The sequence below is a fragment of the Ursus maritimus genome, unplaced genomic scaffold, assembly GCF_017311325.1.
Source record: "Ursus maritimus isolate PB19 unplaced genomic scaffold, ASM1731132v1 scaffold_6, whole genome shotgun sequence".
NCBI lineage: Eukaryota > Metazoa > Chordata > Mammalia > Carnivora > Ursidae > Ursus > Ursus maritimus.
The window spans coordinates 71,224,636-71,249,894 of record NW_024426774.1 but is presented as its reverse complement, the minus strand read 5'-3'; the positions used below and the strand labels follow the sequence as shown (position 1 = coordinate 71,249,894).

Here is a 25,259-nt window from a genome sequence, read left to right as displayed (position 1 = left end):
CCCCTTGCTTCCCCCCCCCCCCCACTTAATATATCCCAGGATCACTTCATATCTGTCAGTACATTTTGATCTTTCCATTCTTTTTTTAGGGCTTGCCTAGCAATCTACCACGTGATGTACCATATTTAATTTAAGGAGCTCCCTCTCTGCAGATATTTAGGTCCTTAAGGTCATTAAAAGCTCTTCTAGAGCATTTGGTCTAATTGTCTTGAGATACACGCACACACAGACAGATTTAAATCATTTTAAGAGTCAGCAGGCTCTTAAACCTACATTTTGGATGTGTTTTTCTTGCTATTATTGTATTTTGATCACAGAAGACAGAAGAAGGTGGCTGTGCCTGTGAGTGTGTTTTGCACGTGTGGGTGGATGTGTGAATGTGTGTGCCTACACAGGTAGGTGTACATTATGTTGTGTGACAGATGTACTCGAAAAACTCTGAATGAACCCTTTTATTTTTAAAACTGGAATATGAAATTTTAAATGCCCCGAGGGTGGGAAGATGATTTGTTATTAAAGGAAACTTGTAGAGGAATCCTTCTGTGAAATGAAATGGCTTCTTTTTTTCCCTTTTAAAAAACTATTTCATTGAGGTACAATTTACATACAATAAAGTGCATTCATTTGAAGAGTTTGGCTTGATGCAATTTAACAAAGGTACCACTGCCTTTCAATCAAGATTCAGAAAACCTCCCCTAGGCCAGAAAGGGTTCTCCGTGCCTCTTTGCATTCACTTCCCACCTTCACCTCCAGGAGATCACCAGTATGCTTTTTGTCACTCTGGATTGGTTTTGCCTGTTCTAGAACATCACGCAAGTGGAATCACACAGTATATACTCTGTTATGTTTGGCTTCTTTCTCGTAGCATCCGTCTTGTTGCAGACATCAGTAGTTCATTCTTTATGGCCAAGCAACATTCCATCATGGGCAGGCAGCATGGTTTCCTTATTCGTTTACCTATTGTCGAGCATTTGGGTTGTTTCCAACATTTCACCGTTCTGAATGAAGCTTCTAGGAACATTTCTGTACAGGTTGCTGGCTTCCCAAGTGAATCATCTCCATAATTCAGTTGTGCAGGCTCAATTGAAAGCCAGGCCATTCATCCATTGAGCCAACATGTACAATATGTATTAAATCCCTCCCGTGTGCTGGTCAGGCAGGATTCTGCCCTGCGGGGATGTACTCTAAAGCCTGCGTCCTATCTTTGCACTGCCATGGAAAGTGTTTGAGAAAGAAACAATGCTTGTCTTTCCTTATTTTATGGAAAGTAACTGCTATATTTAATTACATGGGCGCCCTCTACTTTCAAACTGCGCCTACCAATAGGGCTAGTAGCAAACTCTTTCTCAAACGAAGTCTTTAATCAGCTGCTAGCTTCAGAATCAGCTTCGAGAGCAAGCAGCTGCTCGAGGCTTGGCCAGCATCGTGCCTCATCGTTCTGGGTTTTCCAAAGCAGGGGTGAGGAGGATGTCTGCTTTGTGAAGGTCTCCTGCTGTGTCTGGCATGCCTTGTCCATGCCGGTCGCCTCTGGGGACTGTAGTGTGACTGTGGTTTCTCTAGGGAACAATGGTCAGCAAAAAGGGGTGTACAGGACTTGAGAAGAGGGACCCCTGCTTTGGAAAGGAACTGTGGAGTTCCTCTCTTGATGATTCCCCTCCTCCTTCACCTTCCTCACTCCCCTCCCCTCCCCTCCTCCAGGTAAAAAAAACCCAGCCTATTATCTAGGGCTTAATTGGTGCAAGACAGGCCGTGCAAGCCTCTCTCCCTCCTTCTCATCCTTTCTGGATTCGTCCTCTGACCTACTCCCTACCTCTAGCTTCTTTCTAGCCCCTAGGCCCCTGACAACAGAGGGAAAAGGAAGTGAAACTCAAATTGGGCATGTGTGACCTTGGCAGGCTGTTCCCAGGAAAGGTTTGCCTAGAGGTCTCTGGTGGAAGTTAAGCTATGGTTAGGAGGAAGCTTGACTGTGAGTTTCTTACCTCCTTTGCCTCGAACTCGATCACTCCCAGCACACAGGCGTGCAGACACCTTCGGGTCACAGTGACACAGCATCAGTGGGATTTCCCGCTGGACAGGTGAGGTGTGGGGGAGGACTGTTGGACTGGGAGGCAGGAGTTGATGGTTCGAGCTTGGACTCCAGGCTGTCCGGCTCTAGGGCTCTCATTTCTCAGAGGCTCCCCTGCGAACGGTGCCCTCTGTTCTCCCAGGCTTGTGCTTAACCCCAGCTTTCTCACACAAACGGTGGCGCTCGTCATCCTTACTATCTAAGTAATTGTGAGGAATACGTGAAATGCTGTGTGCAAAGGGTTTGTGAAGTCAGGCACCACCCAAAGAAGTGCCCGTGATACTTTTGTGCTTTTCAGAGAGGGCTTTTTCGTGGGTTTCTCTATGGGTTGGGCTCGTTCCCCATTTCTGTGTTCCTCATTCAAATGAGTAGAGCTCTTGCTTCTGCCCAGGGCTTGTTTTCTGGGAGAGCTCTGGGGGCGGAGGGGGGGGGGCAGGAAAGTGCTGAAGGCATTGCCCTGCCTCAAGCCGGCCAGGGTGGGGAGCCAGTCTCTTGCACCTGAGAGGGAGCAGGAAGGCGCAGAGAGCTGGAGGCCTACAGGAAGGGGAGGCCTGGCATGGGATTGTCGCAGAAGGCTTCCCAAGCTGGGCAGGGCCTGAGACCAGAGCTCTGGCAGAATCATCTGTCCCATGTGACCCAGGGAGCCCTGGGTGGGAATCGGGCTTAAAGCTCTCAGAGCTCCAGTTTTTCCACCCGAAAAGTAGGGAGCATTGCTGGCCTCAGGGGGATGAAAGGAGCTGATGCCGACTAAGCACTGGGTGCAGCATCTAGGCATAGCAGGCGCTCCATCACCCTGCGGCCACCCTCCCCCTCCCCTTCCCTCATGAGCGCCTCATGACCCTCCGATGACCAGGGCTGTAGCCTGTTTTGCCTGTGGGGAACCTAGGGCATGAAACCCTCACCACAGTGCTTTATTTGATATTGCTAACTCTGTAAAGTCGTCAGATCTTCTGGAATAATGTGGAATAATAGCAACTTGGAGCAAGAAAACACCTTTTTTGTTGGGGAAAAGCTTGACAGAGTGGAAGGAACATCCGACTAAGTAGCACATTTGAAGACTTGGCTTTTTAAAAACAGTAGCACCAGCGGTTACTGAGGATTTTGTGCCGGGCACCATGCTGAGCTCTTGACATAGATTATCTCATTTAACTTCACCGCAGCCCAAAAGTCACAGGGCCTGTTATTAGCTCCATTTCTCGGAGAAGCATTCTGAGGCTCAGAGGAGGTAGTCACTTGCTTCAGGCCACAGAGCCAGTAAGTTCACACATCACCACCATGTACCTATTGTCTCCTGAGTGCCAACTGCTTTGCATGGGAGTCTCATGGAATTTTTTTTTTATTTTTTTTTATTTTTTAAAGATTATATTTATTTATCCGACAGAGATAGAGACAGCCAGCGAGAGAGGGAACACAAGCAGGGGGAGTGGGAGAAGAAGAAGCAGGCTCATAGCGGAGGAGCCTGATGTGGGGCTCGATCCCAGAACGCCGGGATCATGCCCTGAGCCGAAGGCAGATGCTTAACCGCTGTGCCACCCTAGGCGCCCCATGGAATTTTTTTTTTTTAAAGATTTTATTTATTTGACAGAGAGAGACAGCCAGCGAGAGAGGGAACACAAGCAGGTGGAGTGGGAGAGGAAGAAGCAGGTTCTTAGCAGAGGAGCCTGATGTGGGGCTCGATCCCAGAACGCTGGGATCACGCCCTGAGCCGAAGGCAGACCCTTAACAACTTCGCCACCCAGGCGCCCCGTCTCATGGAATTTTTACAACAACCCATTTCACAGATGATGAGCCTGAGGCCAAAGCTCAGGGAAGGTAAATGATTGCCCCAGCCAGGATTCAGCCCCGGTCTGACTCCAAAGGCTGTGTTTGTCTTCCCCATTGTTCTATTGGCTTGCTCCTGGCCTCAGCTGGAGGGGTAGCCAAAGGCACAAGAGGTCTAAAGAAAACATAGTCAGAGGTAATAGAGATAGTAGCTGGGAAGACTCATCAAGTGAAGGTATGAGTTTCAAGGAGATTTGGTAAATAGGGTCGCATCTGGGATAATTTGGAGGAACCCTGAGTGCAGGAGAAAGAGCTTCAACCCAACCCTGGGAATGGCTGGTTGGGGGGAGGAGGCCTGCTTTGATGTAGTGCCAGCTGCCTGGTGGTGATGGCAACGGACAGCTTGCAGGGGCTGTGCAGGGCTGGGCACCTACATTGCTTCCTTATCCGGGCCAGGTAATTGTGAGCCGAACTTGAGATTCAATTAATTTGACCATGAAGTTGCACCACACTCCACCACGTTTTGTGCCTGATAACCCTCCAGTCATCTGCGTTGAAGTCCGACCTCCCTACATGGATTCTCAGCGCCTCCTCCCTATGCCGGCTGGGGCTCCGCCAGCACTCTGTGGCCATCTGCCCAGGCTGCAAAACTCTTTGTTGCTTTTGGCATGTTTAAAAGCTTAATTTCTATTTTTCTGTTTGGAAGTGCAGTTCATCGGCATCGAGGCAGCAGTGGGTGCTAAAATGGTTTCTGATTGCTATCTTGAACGTTAATATCCTAATACATTTTATCGTCAATGACCTGTCCCCTCTTGCCACAAGTTCTCACTCCCCTTTTGCAAAGAGAGGCAGCCCGCTTGCCTTCAAATAGGCCTCCCAGCCCATCTCATGCCTTTGCTGTCTCCCTCCCCGCTTTTCACAGATAGCATTGTACTTTGCCAGTGAAGCCCGTAGTCGTGGGAAATCTCTGAGTTGGAGGATATGAGAAATTGTTTCATTTAGCCGGCAGGGTTTAATAGAGATGATCTAATCTCTAAAAGGCATACATTATTTAAATTCCATGCTCTCGGACAAGAGGACCCCTGATATTTGTGGCAGGGACAGGATTTTGGTTTGGCTGTTCAGTAGAGCTGACTGTTGGTTTTCCTGTTTGTAATTTAGTGCGGGGGCTGGGTTATGCTTGTAGCGGTGGGGGGAGGGATTCCTAGTGGTGAGGGGGCTGGAGAACATTTTCTTTAGACAGAAACCTAAAATCACAGATTCTTGGGGCGGAAAGGATGGGGAGAGTCATTGCATGGCATCACCAGTTTGCTTTTGGGTTCCCACCTGGGTCCCAAGCTCATGATTCCCAACTCAGGTGAGTGGCCCCTGTGGGGCAACCTGAGAACTTTCCCAAGGGCACCTGGGTGGCTCAGTCCGTTAAGCAGCTAACTCTTGATTTCGATTCAGGTCATGATCTCAGGGTCGTGAGATCGAGCCCTGTGTCGGGCTCCATGCTGGGCGTGGAGCTTGCTTAGGATTCTCTCTCTCCCTCTTTCTCTGCCCCTCCCTCTCTCTCTGCCCCCCCCCAAAGAACTCTGCATTCCCTCACTTCCTGCCCTGACAGACTACCTGCAATATCACCAGGGACCTCCCCTGTGAGGCACTGAAGACCTCTGTTGACAGAACTAAAATTTTGAGAGAAACCTTAAACACTCTCAACCACTAGAGACCGGGTCTAGAAGTAAAGTGGGGCTCACAAATGTCTTGGCGAACCAGGACTGTGAGTGGCATGAGATGCTGGGGGTGCCACCTGGAGAATAGCAGTCCCAAGTGAGTTTTTTTACCTCAGAGGGGGTATGTGGTGATCCTGGGAGTGCCACCTCTTGTTCCCCTCCCTCCTCATTTGAATGTCACATTAGTATAGATCATGTGCCCACCTGCCTTCCTGGGGATGGGGCCTTGGAGGGGCAAGTGACCCCAGCATAGGCTTTCAGAGCTCCGAACATAAAGTCTTTTCTCCTCCCCGAAGGTTTATTGGGTGTCTCCTGACTAATAGATAGTGAGGTGAGCACTAGGTATACAAATGTGATTCTCCTCGTCTCTGCCCAGCAGAGGAGATAGACCTACGGACAACGTATTCCAGTGTAGTAGGAGCCGGGTTCAGATCGCACGGGTACCGTAGGAGCGTAGGAGGAGTGAAGGCGTAATAGTTCTGACTGGGAATATCTGGAACGGCTTCAGAGAAGAGATGACCAGTGACCTCAACTTTGAATGAGAAGGAGGTGTTCACCAGCCTGACCCTCCGTAGTGCTTGCTGAATGTGTGCCTGCTCTTTGCAGGTGCCAATGAAAAGGTTAAGGAGGGGTGGTGGTTCCGGCTCCCCCCACCCCAAGAAATTCACATCTTGCCGGGGAGACAAGCCTGGCACGTGTGAGCCAATTAAAGCTCTGCAGAGACAGATGGAACTGTGGAGGCGAGGATAGGCCGCCGGCGGTACTTGGTGATCCAGGGTTTCCAGAGTTACTACTCTCTCGCGGAGCACACAGTTTCTGTAAGGAGAGTTCAGACCTTCAGAGACGTCAAGTGTCAGAGGCCCAGCCATTCTGACTTTTCTGATCAGCCTAGTTGTGTACAGAAGTAGCTGGTTGGATTTGGAGGCGGGCTGGGAACAAGTGACGGTGGGTGGAGAAGGTTGATGGTAAGAATTTAGTGGTGTTGGCTCACTCTTTACAACCCCGGTAGGATCTGGGGTTTGCAAAACGTGCCAGCACACAACCTGAGTGCAGGTGCCCCTCGGTGTCCCACCAGCACCGCGCGCATTCCCAGACTTGGGGGATGTGCTGCTGCTTCCACCTCCACTGACTCCCCTTTCTTATCTTCATGAAGTCTTCCGAGACTGCTCTTCTGCACTGATTTCAAACTCACTGGATGCTTCATCAGTGATCTGCTGCGGCTCATGCTTAAGCTGGGTTCAGCTTTGTTCTCTGTTTTTTAACTTCCCCTTGAGATTGTAAACACCTTCTGAGTGTGAATAGCATCTTATGCTTTTCTTTCCACCCCTGTGAGCAATTTGTGTAGTCTGAGGAACACGGGTTTCTTTCGACAGTCTTAGCATTGAATCTCAGCATTGCCACTTATCCTAAAACTTGGAGCTTAGCTTCCTTATCGGTAACATGGCGTAACCAGGGGTTTCTCGACGTGGACACTGTTGGCATTCTAGGGCTGGATAATTCTTCATTGTGGAGACCGTCCTGTCCACTGTGGGATGCTTAGCAGAATCCCTAGCTTCCACCCATGAGATGCCAGTGGCAGCCCTCCCTTTCTGGTCATGACAATCAAAAACATCTCTAGATACTTTTGTGTCCCAAAGAGGTTCCCTGTGTCAGGCGTCCTCTGTGCCCGGTTTCCCTTGCTGTTGAGAACCACTGGGATGACACCATCTATTGGGTCTGTATCAGACCTCCTAGTGCTGTGTCCGGAACGTAGCAGACATTCCATAAACACCCATTCTCCTGCATTCCTGCTCCCCCCGGCACTGGACACACTACAGGGGGATGAACTGAACGGAGGAACCATGACTCTCGGTTTTAGCCCTTTGGGATGGAGAAGTCGTGGAACCCTTGGGCTGCCCCCACAATGCACTAACAGAGCCGTTGTCATTTTCTTAATTGCAGATTGATCTGGAACCAGAAGGAAGAGTGTATGTGATCATTGATCTGTCGGGGTCGTCGGGTGAAGGTAGGAGAATGTGACCTCTCCTCATTGTTCTCTTTCACTGACCCTTTGTCTTCCAGTGTCTCCCTTCACTCCTTGGCTGGGACATATTACAGTGACATTTAATTAATTGGCACCCTTGAAAGGAAGAGGTTATTTTGAAGATGCTTACGCCTGTGTACCAAAAGGGACCAGCCATCTGTTAACTTTGGTGGAGCAGAGGGAAGATTTTTGACTTACCAAGCGAGGCCAATAAAGCAGGCGTTCCTGCCCGCTGGTGCGCAAGGCAGGCTTCAGTGGAACGGCAGCCTCTCCCCGGAGGCTCGCGTGGGGTGTGTGTGAGTGTCGTGGGAAGGAAGTAAAACCAGTTGGTCTAACGGTATTCAGAAATGAAACAAATAAGGTGTCCAATTTCAGAATCGTATTTTTTAGAGCTTTTATAGAAGTGTTACTTCTTTTTACAGTTCCCCACGCAGGCAAAAGCCCTGCTTTTAGAGAGAAATAATGGGGTGAGGGAATGTCTGCTCCCCACTGGCCTATGAGACAGGGTGTAAAATGTTGTCTGATGGTCGAATTGGCCTTCTTTCTTCTCCTTACATCCTCCTCTCTCTCTTGATCCTGTCTTGGGCGCATTTACTACCTTCAAAGGCTTGCCGGGTAGTGAGGACTGAGCAGTCAGGGTGGAAGGGAATTCTGCACAGTAAAAACCTTGTCCACGCAGAACAGGGAGATGGTGACAGACGTGGGCTCTAGGGAGGCTGGGAATTAGGACAGAGATTTAGTGGGGACCATCTTTCTTCTCCTCTCTCTGTGTGTGCAGGAGGAGAGAACAGTTGGCTTCAATGTCATGGCAGAAAGATAGGAAAACCAAGGCTGGTTCCTCTTGGCAATGAGAAAAAAATGGGACTTAGGGGCTGTGGCAGCCTTTAGGGAGAGACAGTTAGCTCCCTTAGCTCCTGGTTGGATGACTGGGGCCTTTTACAGCATCTCTTCAGAAGGCTAGAGATCACAAGGACAGAGTCACAACACCACGTGGACTCCCCTGTGTTAGCGATGAAGCTCTAGTTTGCAGCTCAGTAATGGGAGGAGAGATTATGTCCACAAATTCAGAGGAGTGGTCAAACCACGTGCTTGACTGGGTGCCCGATGATTTTCATTTGGCTAATTTATCACCCAATTTCAACAGGTGTTCAGAATAATTCAATAATTGTGTGTATAATGGGCTTATAATAGAATTCAGTTCTCTTTGAATAGATCTCAATTATTTGGCATAGGTTTAAAACTTTAAACATCCTTCCAAATTGGTCTCGTACATTTTCTTCTCTTTATTGCAATTACATTTTGGCGTTTCCAGCTTTCCTTCTCTACCCTCAGCTCTGAGCAGCCCAGAATAGAATCTGTTGTAGAAGATTTGGGGATTTAGCAATATTTAGTATGAAATATTTAAGATGTGCCAAAGGGCCTAAAGAATAATAAAATGAGCACCGGTGTACCCACCACCCTGATTAAGAAATAAAGCAACCATTAAGGTGAAACCTTGCATTGCTTTTAAAACAGCGTGCGATCCCAAATTCACCAGGCTTAGAAGTATTACAGCGGCCTCCTGATTGTAGATATTGGTGAAACATTCAATGAGCAAAATCAGTCCCCCTTTTTCCTTACATAGTCTATATGCAACAGGATAATTAATTGAATGTGCATTTCCTATGCCAAGATGCTGGGCAACCAATAGGAGGCTTGGATGATTTTTTTTTCTTTGAAAAGATTAACAATTTGTGAAATTACAGAGGACATCCTTTTTTACATTAGAGAGAAAGGATGTGGACGAATGAATGAATAAATAAATCAGAAGCAATTGATTTTTTTCCTCCTTGCTTCTACGGCTTATTGCATGTGAATGGCCAAAGCAATTTTCACTGGGCTGAATTCTTAGGTTTTTTTTTCTTTTTATCTCTTTCATCTAAAGAAAATAGAGTTTACTTCAGAAATGCTGACACACGCCAGACTCTGTAAAGTGCTAGCATGTGTTGCTCTGAAGAAAAGGAGAACCTTTTCTGCCCTTTTTCTTTTGCTCTTCCTGTATTTGGGATTCTTTCTCTGGATGGTGAGAAAGACTGCCCAGCAATCTCTTCGTAGGAGCTGATCTTGTTACGTTCCGTTTGCGTTCTGTACATCCGTTTGCCCCGTCCTGCTAGTCAGACTTTGAGGGCTCCTGATCCAGAGGTTTTTGGAAGGGTTGGGAGGGCAAGGAGAGGAGCAGAGGATGAGTGGCCATGCCATTTGTTACCTAGACTGCACGAGAAGGATCCAGGTCAAAACCTCGTTATCCCAGCTAGACTGTGGACATTCACAGATTCTTATCTAAGTCCCTTTCTCTAGTGAAAATACCTAACTCTGTATTCTGCAAAAGTGTGCAAAGAGAGCTGGAATGAGGCAGGGCTGACGTGTTCACTCCATTATTCTGCTGTTAGGCATCCCTGCAGCTCGCCTGTCTCAAATGCTCCAGTCCCATCAATGGAAAAAAAGTACATACATTCATAGAAATCGCACACACTTTGCAACACATGCAAACAGTGAGGAGCCCAGAGAAGGGTGCAGGGTAAGGATCTAATTCCAGGATGGGCCGAAGGTTTCTTTTTCTTGCTAACACACTGCAGAACGCCTTGGACGTTTGTGTCTGCTAGAGCTGGGGCTAATGTGATTTCTAGCTGTCTAATAAAATTCCACTGCTTGCTTGTCCTGTGCAGCTCACCATAATGGGATTTGACTGGTGTGTGCTTTAGCTAAACCAGGCAACCTAACCCCAGATGTAAGGGGTCAGGTTCGATGACAGCTAAGGCCGTTTCCGGTCACACAGTTTTGATCTCTGGCCTAATTTGAATAGCAATCAGAGCTCAAGGCTGAGGGCTGGCTTATGTCTGTAGCAGGTGGAATGGGTTGAAAGAAAAGGGCTCTTTTGGACAGGTGCCACGGCAGGCACCTTACCTACGTTATCTAGCAAACCTTCCCAGAATACTTGAGTGTGATCCTCCATTCTTGGGTGCCTCTTACTGTTTGCTATGATCGTAAGTAATAACCACACGGCTTCCTGGTAAACCTGGCACGACAGGCTCACCAGATACTTAAGTCAGAGCATAATTAGCCCAGGTGACAGACGCATAAACAGCGATGTAATTCTCAAGCGTGTCAACTATTATTTCCTGCTGTGCACATTAGCTAGCATTTCATCCTTTGTTGTGACGCAACTTGTACATTATTTCTATTCTCTTTAATAACATGACAATGCACTGTTATTTGCAGGCTCCCAGAGGAGGGGCCACCAGGGTCTGACCCGGGGATTTCTAAGCTCTTCTTTTCTTGCCTTCCATCCGGATCTAGTGTTCACCCAGGAGAGTTTTTCAGAGTCTAAACAACACCAGAGAAAACTAGAAGTGGGTCTCACTGATAATGTTTGCATTGCCAAACTGTGTCTCCAATAAAATGCAGAAGCTACAAAGTAATTTGAAAGATTTTTTTTTTTTTTTGCAACACAGATCATAAAAAATGCAGTGAAATTGGGGTTTGGAGTGATTTGCAGATAGATAAAGAGCAGGGAGCAGGGTACACACTGTCCCCTTCTTTCTGCAGCCACATGCTGTGGACACCGCACCATTCAGTCTCCTCCCCGGGCCCCCCCAGCAGATACGGTAGGAAGAGCACAGTCCCAGGAGTCCCTCAGGCCTGCCCTTAAATCCTGGCTCTAGAGCTTGCTAGTTCAGAACTTCCAATTTCTCCCCAGCGATGGGGAGGGGGGGTGGGGGGGTGGGTAACTGCATCTCTGATAGGGACTATGGTCAGATTGCTATGAGAATGGTGCCCTCAAATTTAGGTTGATGCTCAGTAAATACCCTAAGGCCCTAGAGACCTGAGAGCAGGGAGGTGGGCAAACCTCTGACCCACTGCCCGTGAAGGAACAGCAGGCAGGGTATTCAGGGAAGCAGTTTGAGGGCAGGTTTCTGACTCTGGGGCATATTAAAAAGGTAGAAGAACAGAGCAAGGTGACGGAGAAGTGATTTATAGAATAATATCTACATCAGGCTGGGGCTATGAGATGGCTTTCTGCAGAGTTCACACCTTGCCATAGTTTTGCCCCATTTTCTGTCTTTCTCTTTCTTCCCCACTCTTCTCCCAATGAACTCTTTTCTAGAAGGACATTCTCTATCTTGTTTGTATCCTGTGGCCCTTAATGCCAGAAACTTCTCTTTCTGGGAGCCTGGGTGTGCTCTCTCTGCTCAGTGCAGACTGAGAACATGTGAGCCCCACACTCTCACTGGCCCTTGGCTAAAAGCCCCTCATATATTTGAAGACAGTTACTATATCTCTCCTTTTCAGGTTTGAATCATTCAAATCCTTTATCCTTTCTGAAGGGGTAGTTTAGAAATTTAACTCAATGTTGCAGCTCTTTTCTGGACTTTTTTTTCCAAGTTGCACAGGCAGGCAGACAGACATGATCAAACCTGCTTGGCTTTGATCTGAAATGGTAACATGGGTGGACCAAGTGCCTGAGAGTATTACCTGCATGCGGGAGACAGTCACGTTGACAGGTCAAGTGACGTGCCCAAGGTCAAAAGGTTGATTACCTACCTTTTGAATCAGACCCTGTTGGGCCTAGACCCCCAGGCTGTGATCCAGTGCCCTGCTCTAAATCGTGGCCTCCATAGTGAGTTCGCCAACATGGCAAAGACTTTCCCACTTCTCTGTTTATTTTAGTTCTTTTCTTCAGACAGCTTGCTTTTTTTTTTTTTAACAACAATATGGAGCTAGAGTTCTTAGCTTTGAATCCAAAAGTGACCCAGAGAGCCCCTTTCATAAACAAGCAGATTTCTTTTCTGCTGTCTTAGAAATGAGAACTCCCTTGGTCCCAGTTCAGGAACCATCAGCTCCCTCTCAGGCTCTCTGTCAGGCAGCTCCCTAAGTAAGTCTTGGTCTGCAACTAGACCTGATTCAGATCCCAGCAGGTTAGTAATCTTTCTTCCCTGTGTCCATGGCAAGCACTGGATTGCTGCCCTCGGTGTTGAAATAAAAGGGGAGGACTTCTGGAACTGCCTCAGCCAATGGCTGCTTTCTGTCTCTTAGATCCCAGTGCCCCACTGAAGCTCCAATTCCTGAGAAGTCTACGTTATTCAATCCAATGCCTTCGGTTACCACGTAGTTAAAAAGAACCATTTGTTCAAGGGAACAGTAGTCACCAGTGCACTTTAACAAATGTGCCCAGCTTAGTTCCGGGTTTGGGGAACGGGAAGTGGGGAGGCAAGCAGAATATGAGAGGTGACCTTCACAAGTACGCATGGCCCTGCCTTCAAGGGAGTATACAGTTCAGTTAGGAATCTGAGACTCTCTTGTAGGACGAAAGCACTAGAGAAAAGTGCAAGGCAATATCACATTGAATGCTTAATTGGGTATTACCAGGAGTTCTACAAATGGGACCAAATTGGGGCTGGAATAACCCAGGACAGCCTCAGGGAAGGGCAGGGCTTGGGCTGAAAAGGAAAAGATGGGTCGCCTGGATTGACAGTGGGGAGGCCGTTCTGAGCAGAGGGGGAACATGTCATCACTATCAAAGGCAGCTTTAAATCTCTTATTTTTAGGTAGGGCTGGATAGATACCATAAATTAAATAGATGCAAATTGTGTTCTCTAAGAGCTTCCAAACAAAGACAATTATCAGTATTATAGACAGAACTTTTCATGCCATGCAAACAAGAAAATGAAATACCTTCAATGATTAAACCGCGTTTGAAGGTAGAAGGCAGTTCTTTCTGGATGTGTCTTCATGGTCAAGGCCTCTTACCCATCTTGGACCCCAAGGAGGAGGAATGTTCCAGGTCAAGTTTGGTCAAGTCTGGGATGTTGAGTAGAGCACATTTTATAAGCATGGAGCTTAGGTGATTGGAAGGTCAAGTCCAGGTATAGCCATCCCTTTGTGTCTTTTCTGCCCTCTCTCTCTTCTCTCCCTCAGCAATCCCATGGAGTCCCCTGGTAAATACTGTACCACCTCCAGCATCCTCCTCCTTGCCAGCCTATCTAGCTTGTGTCCCCACAACAAGCCCTGACACTCCCTCTTTCTCTTTGCAAGTTCTGCCCAGTCTCTAATAAGAAGCATTGCTTGAGAAGCTAAAGAGAACTCTCACTTTCCCAAACATGGGATTTCAAAGTCAGGCACAAGCTCCAAGATGCTGCAAGGTCTCCCTCCTAGGAGGTGCCTTAGGCAAGAGATCTGGTCTGGCTCACCCCACAGACTTCCCAGACATGCATAGACATGGTGGATTCTCTAGTAGCATACGGGGTACAGAGGCAGCCTCAGTGCTTGATAAGAGTGAAAATAAAATCCAGTTGTTCAAGAACATTGATCTTGCCATGTATACCCCACATCCCCACCCCCAGTATAACTACTTGCCACTGATACTCAGACCCAAGGAGTGGGCCCCTTAGTCTCCAGATTTTTAGCTCTATCTTCTGTCCCAATGGAATAAGTTCCTGTTCCTAGAAGTGACCATATGCACCAGATGAGATAGGGGGAGTCAGCAGTGGACCAAGGGGAGAAAGCGGTGAACTCCAAATCCCCATCAAGGGGTTTATAATATCTCAAAGAGACAGTGCTAAAATGCTTGATGAGAAATAAGCCAAGAAATCCTCATTTCCTTCCAAATAGGCCCTAGATGCCCAGCAGTTCCTATGAAATGAGTCATCCATGGTTAACAACACCAAATGCCAACCATTAGCAGATGAAAAACAGAATTGAATCCTGAGTGGTTAAAGAGCAGAGCTCTTTAGTATCACTACCAAAGCCTCCTTCCCCTGTGCTATTACGGAGCATAGATGTGTATTTCCTATTGACTTTTGTGCCTGTTTTACTAATGAAGTAATTGAAGAAGGAACAGTCATGTTGAAGAAAGCAGCTTATAGAAAGGGCGGGTTTATAATAGATCCTTAGTCAAGAAGTGAGCCCTGCATTTCCTGGCATGGCCTCCAATTCCATCTCTGTTGTCTTGCTATGTATCATTTCTGTGTTTTATAAAGAAGATTGTTTTGGGAAATTCATGTTTGCAGCTCAGATCATACTGGGTCAAAGTGGCCTATAATTTAATCATTTACAGTTGTTGATGTCCTCGTGATTTGGCTTAAAACGAAAGGGTATTTCCATTCATTTAACCTAATTTAGAGAGTTATCTTTCAGGATCAACTACTTTATTCTTTTATCCAGTTGAAATTGGCCACTGCTGACAGTTTTATTGATTTCCCTTATTACCTAGCTTTGTTGAAACATTCACAGTTTCACAGCCAAGTGCGGAAATCACCATCTTATTGGAGCTGCTAACGCGGGATCTTTTATCTTCCTCCTTTGTTATAAACCTTTGGTGTGAGCTGTGGGGGCCTGTGAAGGTCTGTTTCTCCACATCCACACAGATGAGAATCAGTGTCTCCAAATCACCTATTCTGTCTCCCCTTGGTCCTCGGTTTCCTGCATTGGTTGGAAACATGGTGTATTTGTTTATCTAAGACGTAGCCTGGGAGTTAGAACTAATGACGTTGGCCCTTGATCTCAGGTGTCTGTACTCCCGCAGAAGGAGGCAGGCAAGACCAGTGGGCACAAAATGCATTTTAGCTGTCGAGGAGCTGCTGGTCAAACACGTGCAGTGGGACGGCTGAGGAGACTTCCTTCAACTGGAGGACTCTCCCTGGAGTAGGCGGTCCATGTATGACAACCACCAACTTGGGCACGGGCTCTCATCAGTTTGTCATGGCAAACCGGAAAGGCACGTTGTCCTCGGTGGAAGAAGTGGAGCCGCTGGCCACTGAAGATGCAGCCAATCAAAGATAAAATAAAGGCGGACGAAGACTTGATTTACCTGAATTTGAACTTTGCAGGAGTGCATCTGATTTATACATTTGTTCATTTGACAGAGAACTATTGGGCACCTATACCAGTTCCTCTTTTCAGTGCCAGGGGGACAGAAGTGAACAGTATAAATGATACAAAGCCTCATGGGCCTTACATTCTAGTGGATAGGCTTGTGTGTGTGTGTGTGTGTGTGTGTGTGTGTGAGTGTGTGTGTGTGTGTAGGCTGTCTCTGCAAGATCTCTGGGGAAGGGAAAGAGTGAATTTAGAAAGGAGGGAAACTTTCCTGTAATCTTGTTTTTCTTTCCCATGTATGTTTATTAACTATTAAGACAATTACTTAGAAATTAAAAAAATAATAATTAGGTGGAAATACAACCATTGCCATACACACAGAGACAGTGACTTGCCCATGGCCAGAGGCTAGGACAGTCTCCGAAAGACCCTGCAGAGAGGAATGGCCTTTCCTATCCACAGAATAATGTACTTAGGACAGGGACACTAAGGATAATGCCCTACTTCATGCTCTGCATTACTCCATAGACACCTTTGATTTATAATGGGATATGCTGAAATGTAGGCTATGTATGGATTTCCCTAGACTGTGCCTGTCATCAAGGACTGAGTGCCCCAACATGGCAAAGCAGGTGGGCCCCGTAGCTGAACTCCCTCCGAGTAGGTGATGAATGAGTGACGCGTGCAGACATTCACTCCATGGAGCCCCTGGCCTCCGGGCGCTTAGCCCTGCTGCTGCTGAGAGGCTCGCCCCTCCCTGGATGCACAATCCCGTAGTGCACCTTCACTAGCACCCCACAGCACTCTCCAGCGTTTAGGGTCAGCTGCTGCTTGTCCCAAGCTTGGTCATGTGCACAGACCAAGTGGCTTATCCAGCAGCAGTGCCTCCTGCCCAGCCACGTAGGGCCAGCTGGCTTCCAGTGGGTTATTCCCACTCTCCAGGCCCTCAACTTTGCCTGTTTCCTGACATTGAAAATAACGGTCATGTTTAGTTCAAACAGAGATGTTCTCTGCAACAGGAACCCGTGGCCGCTATGATTAGCCAGGTGTGAACTCTTCTGAAATTGCCAGGAGGGGTGAACTCAGAGGAAGTTAAGCTCCCTTCCAGGTCTGTCCAGGTGTTATCGGGACTAGGCTTTCATAGACACCTGCATTTGGGTTCCTGCTGCATATTTAGTTAATTGCTTTACCACTTGATGGAACGGACATGTACTGAGAGCCTGTTGTGTGCCTTGTGCCGGGTAACATGCTGAGAGCTAGAAAAGCAAAGAGCAGAAAGACCAAGACCCTGCCCTGGAGGCGCTCTCAGGCTAGGGCTTGTCAACAGGAAGTCACGGGCTCTCCTTGGCCTCAGGGGCCCCTGTAAGAGGAGGGTGTGAGGACTAAGGGCACCCTCTCATTCTGTAGTTTGAGTCAAAACTGAGAATTTACATGTAGCTAGGTACCGGAAAGGGGGCAAGTGGGAGAGTACACACTTTTAAGCCAAGTGTCTGTACAGAGATCATTTTATTTAAGCCTTAAATGGATCTGTCAGGTAGGTTTTATCATCCCTGTTTTACATATGAGAAAAATCAGGCTTAAGGAGTTTAAGACTGTTGAGTCACCTGGGAAATGCAGATCCTGACTCTGGGCCTCGGGTGGGGTCTGTGATGCTGCATTTCTCAGCAGCCCCCGGGGGGCGATGCCCTGGCTGCGCGTCCTCAGACGTCGCTCTGAGAAGACATCACAAGAGCTCTGGGGTCACCTCTGAAGTGTGCGGAGAAGGCACTGGTTTCTATTTCACTGAAAATTCAGAGGGAACTCTACTGACTTCTCTCATTCCCAAGTCTCAAAGTCAGTCCTTTTGAACCCTTTTCCACCCCCTTCTCCTGTCTTCTGGGAAGGGGGCTGAGAAGGCCCTCGGTATTCTTAGGGAAGGTGGGCAGTTCCCCGGCCTGGGTATTGCAGCCCTAGCTTTCATTGTCTACAGAAGGTCAGAATAGATGGCGTCAGTATTCCGCAGCTAGGGGAAAAAGGAACCAATTTATACCAGGAAAACCAAAAGTAACCAGTGAGGATATTGGAGTTTTTGTTTTTGTGTTTGCTTTTCTATAAATACCCTCAAGTCTTGAGTGGTGCTTCAATTTGATCCCACTGTGCTAATTTTCTCCCGGTTTCTGGGGCTTTAATTAAAATAGCTCACCCAGGGCCTTTGCTAGAACTTACCTCTGTGTGTTCCTCCTCTGAGGTGGGCAGGTTGTACCTACCTTTAATGGATGGGGAAACACAGAGGGAGTTCTGGATTAGATGTTGGGTACACAGTAGGGGCATAATTTTTATTTGTTGAATAAATGAATGCATGACTAAATGAAATAACAGGAAAAAGTGTCACTTTCAAAGGCAACTATTGAGATAAACAAGGTGTCGGGACTGGCTTTGCTTTAGATAATCAGTGTTTCATATTCCAGTGTGCAATCACTGGTGAGTTCATGGGTGAGCGTGGGCCTGCATGTTTAAGCTTTCTGTGCCTGGTACTTATTAGGGGCTCTCTGAAGCCACCTCAGCACCTCCATACACACCAGGTCCCTCTTACAATATCCTCTCCCCTCCCTGTTTATTCAACTACTTCTCCATTCTTTCAAAATTTGATTTCAAGTTTGCCTCCTCCCAGGGGCCTTCCCACGTCAGCCCGCCTACCCCCCACCCCGCTGGCTCACCGCACTGTATTCGTTCCCGCACTCCTCTGTGTCTTTCTGTACAACCATGCACTCATACATTTATATTGTATCTGTAACTAGAGTCCTGGCTGTGTCCTCCCACCCGAGGAAGCCACGAGCCATTTGAGGACAGAGGCTTCTGTAAAATGGGCCCAGAGCTAAGAGCCGGCCCGGCGCACGTGAGGTTCCTGGGGGGCCTCATGATTTGGCAGCACTGAGCCTGGGGTACGTTTCTACCATTCGACTACACAAAGCTAGGCAGCTTGGGAAGCCAGGGCCATCTCTGTCCTTGGAGCCTCTCGGTCCAGCGGGGAACCAGACCACCCAAACGCAGTGTGATACTGGATACCAGAGAGGCACAGACTAAATCCATGGGAGCCTTAATTATTGCTGGGCCTGGCTCATGCTGGGCACAAGACCCCTGACCAGTTACACTGAATTCAGCGTGAAGCAGCTTTGTGGTGACGTGTAGTGGGAGTAACCCCTTTACTGACATCAGAAGCTTGGACTCTGTTCCTGGTCCTACTCCTCACCATCCAATTAAAGGTGAACAAACCAGTGAGTGTTTCTGGCCCTTGACTCGATTGCATCGACAGCCTGAAGATGCTATGATTCAGTGAATGTGCAGGATTCCAGGTTGTCTGATCAGAGGCTTTCTGCATACAGGTATGAATCAGCGAGGTTTCATAATCCTTCTTTATACTTACCACTAGGAAGTCAGATGCCGTTATCCTGGGGGCAAATCATGGGCTCCTTAGCCATGGGTGAGACATGGAAGAACTTAAAATGTGGCCAAGTAAAGAGGAAGAGTTTCTCCTATAGCTCCTTAGGGCAGTTCTGAGACCAGAGGACTAGAGTTATAGGGAGACAGCTTCAAGCTTGGCTTAGTGTACAGAAAAAGCCTCTAGTAGAGGGAGCTCTCCGGGAGTTAACATACATTTGGCCAGTAAGTAGGGAGCTCTCCATCTCCGGAGATATTCAGATACTGAATGAGCATTTTAAAATATTATAGAAAAAAATCTTCTAATGGTCTTTGGTGAGATCTGAATATTTGTGACAGATAATTTCCATAAGTATATACAAAAGGGGAATAATAAGGCAACTTTATTTTATTTAAAAAACAATCTAAGGCCCACATTGTGAAAAGGTAGAGAAAAAGCGTATATGAAATAATGGGGAAAAGGAACAAGTTGAATCTTAGCATCTATTTACAGAATAGTTATGTTTCTTGAAAATTTAGGCAAAAATGGATATGTTAAAATGTGGATCTCGTTTCCAGAGAACTAGGAAAGGTCTCTATTTGAATGGACCCCAAACTATGTCTACCCCTATTGTGAAGACTTTTTGTGAGTGGAAAAATCTCTTATAACATCAGTATTCACTCCTTAGTTCTCTCTCATGTGATATGCGCACAGAGTTCACTTAAAGAGTGGTCCATTGGTGTGCAACTGTAAAGAGACCCACACAGGGGGAGAAGGATAGCAACGAAGATCCCTGATTTAAGGGAAACAACATTGGTCCACGCATGCTGTGAGGTAAGGATTTTCTCCTCAGACTTAGGAAGGTTTTGCATAGGAGCTATGGAAGTAGAAAGAATGGAATGAATTATTTGCCTTTGCCCTGAGAAATGGTTTGATTTTGAATAGACAGTTTCTCATTATGGTGGGTGATATATTGGTATAAAGATTGCAGTAAAGAGGGGCACCTGGGTGGCTCAGTTAGTTAAGTGTCTTACTCTTAATTTCGGGTCAGATCATGTTCTCAGTGTTGTGAGGTCGAGCCCTGCATCAGGCTCTGTGCTGGGTGTAAAGCCTGCTTAAGATTCCCTCTCTCTCTCTTTTTTAAAAAAAAAATTGCCATAAAGAATTATTGCCTATATGAGGTGGGACACCAGGAAGGCAGTTGACCCATCTCCCTTTAACTTCGGCCTACCTTTTGTCTAATGCTTGAAATTTTACCTTCAGAGCTTTCATGTGTTTGGTGACTTAAACTCTTGATGTTCATTGAATATCTAACTCTTCCTTAAAAAAAAAAAAAAAAAGGAAAGAAAGAAAGAAAAAAGATTAATCCTTATAGAAAGATGAAATCCTAGGCATTTCTTGAATTTCCTCATGCACAAAGGACCAACAGCTAGGCTTTTAGGTGGGTCCCTAAATTTGCACACACTTCTAAAAAGGTGTCTGAAGGTCAAAGGAGTGAAAGTTTGAATTACTGAGTTAATGTTCTAATGGGAGATTACATTCCAGAGAACTAAAATATTTACAATTGCATCAAAAAGAATGAAATACTTAGGAATAAACTTAACCAAGGAAATGAAAGACCTGTACTCTGAAAACTATAAACACTGATGAAAGAAATTGAACATGACACAAGCAGATGGAAAGATAGTCCATGCTCATGGATTGGAAGAATGAATATTGTTGAAATGTCCATACTACCCAAAGCAATCTGCAGGTTCAGTGCAATCAAAATACCAACAGCATTTTTCACAGAACTAGAACAAATAATCCTAAAAATTGTTATAACCCACAAAAGACCCTGAATAGCCATAGCAATCTTGAGAAAGAACAACAAAGCTGGAGGCACCACAATCCCAGATTTCAAGATACACTACAAAACTGTAGTAATCAAAACAATATGGTACCAGCACAAAAATAGACACGTAGATCAAGGAACAGAATAGAGAGCCCAGAAAAAAACTCACGTTTTTATGGTTAGTTAATCTATGACAAAGGCAAAAACATACAGTGGGGGAAAGACAGTCTCTTCACTATGTGGTGCTGGGAAAACTGGACAGTTACATGGAAAAGAATGAAACTGGACCACTTTCTTACACCATACACAAACATAAACTCAAAATGGATTGAAGGTGTAAATATTGAGACCGAAAACCTTAAAACTCTTAGAAGAAAACATAGGCAGTAATTTTTTGGACATCAGCCCTAGTAACATTTTTCTGGATATGTCAGAGAACGAAAATATATTATAATATGCTCTCAGTGTGTCTCATTGTTTAGACACTGTCTTTGGTCATATTTCTAGCATTCTTCCCCACTTGGTCATGGGGGAAGCCTGTCAACCTGTTTACAGGCCGGGATGGTCCAGCTGAGGCTAAATAGGGGCCTTTGCAGGACCCCCGCCCCCAACCCAAGGACCCTTTGCTGATTTGCTATATTACTACTTTGCTACTCTATTCTCTGACGTAGAAAAGATGTATCTTACCATAGCATCCAATATTTTCATTTTTTCCCCTACTCATTATTATTTTTATTTACAAAAAAGGGCAGGAAGCAATAAAATATTCAAATAATTGCAAAATCACTTTCTTTAGACTCTAAATTCAATGAAGGCAGAGACTGTGTGTATTTTGGTCTCTACCTTCACGGCCTCATACTGTGCTGAGATATGGCGGTACTTGGGCAATATTTGTTTCATGAATTACTGAGTGACTACCGTCCAGGTAAATATGGTTAAGGTGTGGAGGTGGCACAGTGGCTTGGCAGGCAGAGAGCAGCACTGTGAAATGTCATTGCCCGTTGGTGGCCGAGCGTCCATGTGTGCTGTTGAAAGCTACATGTATGAAAGCCATGCGCTGCCTGTTATAGGTGGGTTTGGGGTCACCAGGGTTGTCGGCAGAGAAGCTGGAGTCTGGAAGACAGACTTCACCTGCCTAATTACAGATGTCTGTCTAGCCACTCGACCTCTCCCTGGCTGTAATTATGCCCTGTGGAGCCACTGTACTGCCAGGCCAACGAGAAACACCTAGCTTGGACTGCAGAAGGACCTAGTTTGCTTTTATTTTTAATTTTTTAGGACATAAATCAAACCAGGGTACTTTACATTTAGCATTCACTTTACATACTGCGTGAGGCCTTCACCAGGCTTTCTTGCCTTAGAAGACAAAAAATGACCATTTCTTTGTTTGGCTTGAGGAAAAAAATACCCTCTTATGATCTGTTTCCCTTGAATCAATCTGTCCTTTGAGATTAATTTAAGTCAGCCTTACTCTCTCTCCAGTATTTTTATTCTGAAATTATATTATATTATATATCATGGGTTATCTGTACCTATGCTCCAGATTAAGAAAAAAGAACATTTCCGGGGTGCCTTTGTAGCCCCCTGGGGCCCTTCGTTGATCTTGTGTTCACCCTTTTGTCCCCAAAGGGAACAACTGTCCTGAATTTTGTGTGATTTTCTCGCATTTCTTTATGATCTGACCACCTGTATGTGTGTGTCTTCTTAAGTAATATATTGTTTTGTTTTTACTTACTTTTTAAGGTTTATTTACATAGTATCATCCTATGTAAATTCTTCTGTGGTTCATGCAGTGTTATATTCCTGAGATTCATCCATATTGATGTGGGTGGCTGTAGTTCATTCATTTTTATTCCATTATAGTTATATGTCAAAATTCATTTATCTGTTCTCTTCACAGATATCTGGGTTGTTTTGAAGTTTTTTCCATTAGGGACAAGGCTGTATTCTGGGGCATAGTAGCTTCTACAGTTTCTTTAGGTTATTTATTTAGGTGTGGAATTGATGGCTCAATACGTATATGTTCGACTTTACTAGATAATCAGTCTTTTCCAAAGTATTGTGCCAATACATGTTCCCACCAGACATGTCTGCAATTTCTAATTGCTCTATATCTTCATGAATACTTGGTATTTTCAGACTTTTAAATTTCTTCCAGTATGGTGTGTGATGTGTCATTAGTGTTTTAATTTGTATTTCTTTGATTACTAATGATATTGAGAATCTTTTCATGTATCTACAGGTTTCTGGTCACTTCTGAAAGGTATCTGTTCATCACTTTTTATGCATCTTTCTATTAGGCTTTTTTTCTATTTCTTATTGCTTCAGAGGCAGTTATATTTGTTGCAAATATCTTCCCCTAATGTTAGTATTAGGCTGATATTTACATTCTCTCTATGGTCATCAGATAAATAGGGCTCCGAAGAATGGAACTTGTGGATCTCGAGCAAGCCATTTCATATGTTTGGGCTTCTGTTTCTGCTCAATCAAGTGAGCATTCCCAACCTACTAACAGTGAGTGATAGCAAAAGGGGGTTTTGTGTATGGAAACACATTTTGAAAGTAAAGCACCACACACATATATGGAAAGTCTAATTTTTTTCTACATTATCATACTGCCTCCATTTTTATACCATAACATATTCCCTGGGAATCTTTTTTGTTGTTGAGCTTTTTAAAAAATTGCACTTGGTGCCTTTTGAAATTATTATTGACATTTTGTTCACTTATTATCTGTCTTTCTAGACTGTAAGCTCCAGAGGGCAAGAAATTTCTCTTACTGGTTTATCATTGCATTCCTAGCGACGTGGACTAATGCCTGGCACATAGTAGGTGCTCAAAAACATTTGTGCAATGAATGACGGAACCAGTGGTATTCATAGCAGTCATGATATCATTGCTGTGCAACTGTCCAAATGCCGTATTTAGGATTTGCTCCCTGTTCAGATAACTTTCAAACTCTACTTGTAGAGTATTGTTCAGTGTATCTCTGGCCTTTTCCTTTCCAGGGAGGGTGGGTGGAGCCAGAGGAAGGGAATTGCGCCCTTGGGAGCCGAGAGCTCAGTTTTTAGATTTGTAGCTCGGGCCCCTGGTAGGCTGGCACTCCTTTGAGGGCGGATTTCTAGGGTGAGACCAGAGTTTCCCAGGCTTTTTTTCCTCTGCCCTTCTGCATGGTTGCCATCAAGTTTGCTGCTTTTTCAAACCCGGTTGGCTTTTGCTTTGTTGCTATAGAAACCAGAGCTGGTAGTTTGGGGGAAATGTGTGTGCATGTGAATGCTGGGGGAGGGGTGTTGTGGCAGTGGTGGAGCACCAGAGCTGGGTGAGGACGTGGAGGGAGGACACCACGGAAGTCTCTGTGAAGGCCCTGCCCACTTTGGAGGGTGCTCTCCTCAGCGTTTGATTTCGAATGGTGCACAATTGGGGAACAGGCGTCCCTTTGTAGGTCTGCAGGGCTCCCCTGGCACCGGTCCAGCCCTTCAGTGGAACATCTGGAAAGCTTTGGCCCCTCCCGGTGCCAAAGCCGCTGAGCCCTGGAGACAGAGATCAATGACCCCTTCTTGGCTGCTCCTTAACCCGTGTCCCAGACAAGTGCTTTTCTGGGAACCAGTGAGTAACTCGGATCTTTGATGCCAAGGCTTGTGTGCTGCTGCAGTGACTTTCACTTTTGATAAAAGGGTGGGGGCAGAGAAAGGGTCTGGGGAGGGAGAGCAGTGAGAATTTGGCTTTTCAGGAAATCAGAACCCAAGTGGAGAGCCCTGCTTCCTCCTCACTGGTTTTCTGGCTGGGAAAGCAGCAAGCTGAGCTATTGCCTGATGTTAATGCTCCTTCACGCTGGGGCTGGTATTAGGGGTGGGGATGGGTTTGAGGCTAGAGACGAATTTCGTTCTGACCCCCACAGGCAATCCTTGCAACCCCTAGGAGAGAATTTTAAAGAAGCTCAGGGTGATTTTTTTTTATGCACATAATTTATCACACACTGGGTTGTGCTGAAGACAGTGAAAAGAATTTATGATGTATACTAGATTGGGGTAAATATTCCATGTAATTACCTGTTCTACAGTAATGTTTTATAACTCACGTGTTAGATTGCACATTTAATATTTATCATAAAAATATATGTACAATAGAAAAAAATATATAAAGAGTTAAAATGCCCTTAATTCATTTCTCACTAAATGGCCTCTTCCTACTTGGTGTCAGGTGCTCATGGTCAGTTTACTTTCAGTGTCATTCAAATAAAAGGTGTTTTATTTCACCTCTTTCTCACACATAGTAGGTACTCAGTAAGTGCCATTGAACTGTTGGCGGAAATGTACCTGGAGTTTCCCTTGACCCAGAAATTCTCCTGCAGTTTTATCCCTCCGGCAAAGACAAATCGCTGGATTTGAAACAGGAAAATATTGGAAACAAGTGAAAATCCTATACCTAGAGGCCATTTCCTACCTCCCTATATTGGGATAAGCAACCATTACACGTTTTTAGGCTGATTTTTATATATTAACGGGGAAAGATGTTCAAAACAAATGGTTAAGTGAAATAAGTAAGTTGAAATAGATTATGGCATGATCCCATTCGTGCAAAAAGAAACACACACCCATATACAGGCCAGTCTT

At 45.8% G+C, this 25,259-nt stretch overlaps 1 protein-coding gene across 1 annotated transcript in view; it reads left to right on the top strand.

Moving 5' to 3' along the window:
- Positions 1 to 25,259, top strand: part of PRKCE (protein kinase C epsilon) — a 512,271-nt gene that overhangs the window by 173,094 nt on the left and 313,918 nt on the right. The window contains exon 2 of the mRNA XM_040623514.1: positions 7,483 to 7,546. Within this exon, the coding sequence (XP_040479448.1) occupies positions 7,483 to 7,546 (64 nt within the window). The remainder of the gene's footprint in view (positions 1 to 7,482; positions 7,547 to 25,259) is intronic.